We start from the raw sequence: 1879 nt of genomic DNA on the forward strand, positions 1-1879 counted from the left end.
TTTTTTTTTTTTTTTTTTTTTCATAAAAATTGTGAGGTACCTGGGAGATATATCATTGTCCATGCTCCTTTTTGGGGGCATAAAAAGTCATGATTTATGGCTTTATAATGAGGTAGGTCCTCACTGTCCATGCTGCTTTTTTGGCATAAAAATTCACAATTTATAGCTTTTATAATGAAGTAGGTTTTTAAAATTTGGGTATTTGTTGTTTTTCTTTTTTCAGACTAATATTTTTAAGAGCAAAGAAAATACTTAGAATAAAACAATCTAATAAGAATTTTCTGCTGTCTTCTTTACAGAGAATCCATTGTTATCAATCTAGTGAAGAATTCAAGGAAGACACAAGACTCTTACCAAAATGAGTGTGCAGATTACATCAATGTGCAGAAAGCCAGAGGACTAGAGCCCAAGACTTGTTTCAGAAAGATGGAAGAGAGTTCTTTGGAAACCCACAGATACAGAGAAGTGGTTGATTCCAGACCCAGACATAGAATATTTGAACAAAGACTCCCATTTGAGACTTTCCAAACATACCCAGCACCATACAATATTTCACAAGCAGTGGAAAAGCAGTTACCTCATTCAAAGAAGACATATGACTCTTTCCAAGATGAACTTGAAGATTACATCAAAGTACAGAAAGCCAGAGGACTAGATCCAAAAACTTGTTTCAGAAAGGTGAGAGAGAACTCTGTGGATACTCGTGGGTACAGAGAAATGGTTGATTCTGGACCCAGATCCAGAATGTGCGAGCAAAGATTTTCACATGAGGCATCCCAGACCTACCAACGACCATACCATATTTCACCAGTGGAAAGCCAATTACCTCAGTGGTTACCAACCCATTCAAAAAGGACATATGATTCTTTCCAAGATGAACTTGAAGATTACATAAAAGTGCAGAAAGCCAGAGGACTAGAGCCAAAAACTTGTTTCAGAAAAATAGGAGATAGCTCTGTAGAAATACATAAGAACAGAGAAATGGTTGATGTCAGACCCAGACATAGAATGTTGGAGCAAAAGCTCCCATGTGAGACTTTCCAGACCTATTCAGGACCATACAGTATTTCACAAGTAGTGGAAAACCAGTTACCTCATTGCTTACCATCTTATGACAGCAAACAGAGACTAGATTCTATTAGCTACTGGCAACTCGCCAGAGACTGTTTCCCAGAAAAACCAGTACCCTTGAGCCTTAATCAGCAAGAAAATAACTCTGGCTCATACAGTGTAGAATCTGAAGTTTACAAGCACCTCTCCTCAGAAAACAATACTACTGACCATCAAGCAGGTCATAAACGGAAACATCAGAAGAGAAAACGACACCTGGAAGAAGGCAAAGAAAGGCCAGAGAAAGAGCTGTCCAAGCATAAAAGGAAAAAGAGTTATGAAGATACAGATTTAGACAAAGACAAGAGCATCAGACAAAGGAAAAGAGAGGGTGATAGAGTCAGGGTCAGTTCAGGAAAGCTTAAGCATCGAAAAAAGAAAAAAAGCCATGATGTACCCTCTGAGAAAGAGGAACGTAAGCACAGGAAAGAGAAAAAGAAATCTGTTGAAGAAAGGACAGAAGAGGAAATGCTTTGGGATGAGTCTATTCTTGGATTTTGAATGTTTAGTTTTGTTTACCCAAGGTTGAATTAAAAAATATATATATATGGATTTAGAAAAAGACAGGAACATCTGATGAAGGAAAGGAGAAGTAGATACAGTCAGTGTCACTTGAGGACACTTAGTTTTGTATACAATTTTAAATTGAATTAAAAGGAGGGGAAAAAAAGCCTAAACTTAACTTCTGAGAAAGAACATAAGAACTCAAGGAGAACATAAGAGAAAAGGTAACCTGTTAAAAAAAAAAAAAAAAAAAAAAAAAAAAAAA

At 36.6% G+C, this 1879-nt stretch overlaps 1 protein-coding gene across 3 annotated transcripts in view; it reads left to right on the forward strand.

Moving 5' to 3' along the window:
- Nucleotides 1–1879, forward strand: part of ZMAT1 (zinc finger matrin-type 1) — a 22722-nt gene extending 20843 nt beyond the window's left edge. For all 3 annotated transcript variants that reach the window (XM_017864140.1, XM_017864138.1, XM_017864139.1), the window contains one exon: nt 300–1879. In XM_017864140.1, the coding sequence (XP_017719629.1) occupies nt 300–1611 (1312 nt within the window). In that variant the 3' untranslated portion in view covers nt 1612–1879. The remainder of the gene's footprint in view (nt 1–299) is intronic.

The sequence above is a fragment of the Rhinopithecus bieti genome, unplaced genomic scaffold, assembly GCF_001698545.2.
Source record: "Rhinopithecus bieti isolate Rb0 unplaced genomic scaffold, ASM169854v2 scaffold_75357, whole genome shotgun sequence".
Lineage (NCBI taxonomy): Eukaryota > Metazoa > Chordata > Mammalia > Primates > Cercopithecidae > Rhinopithecus > Rhinopithecus bieti.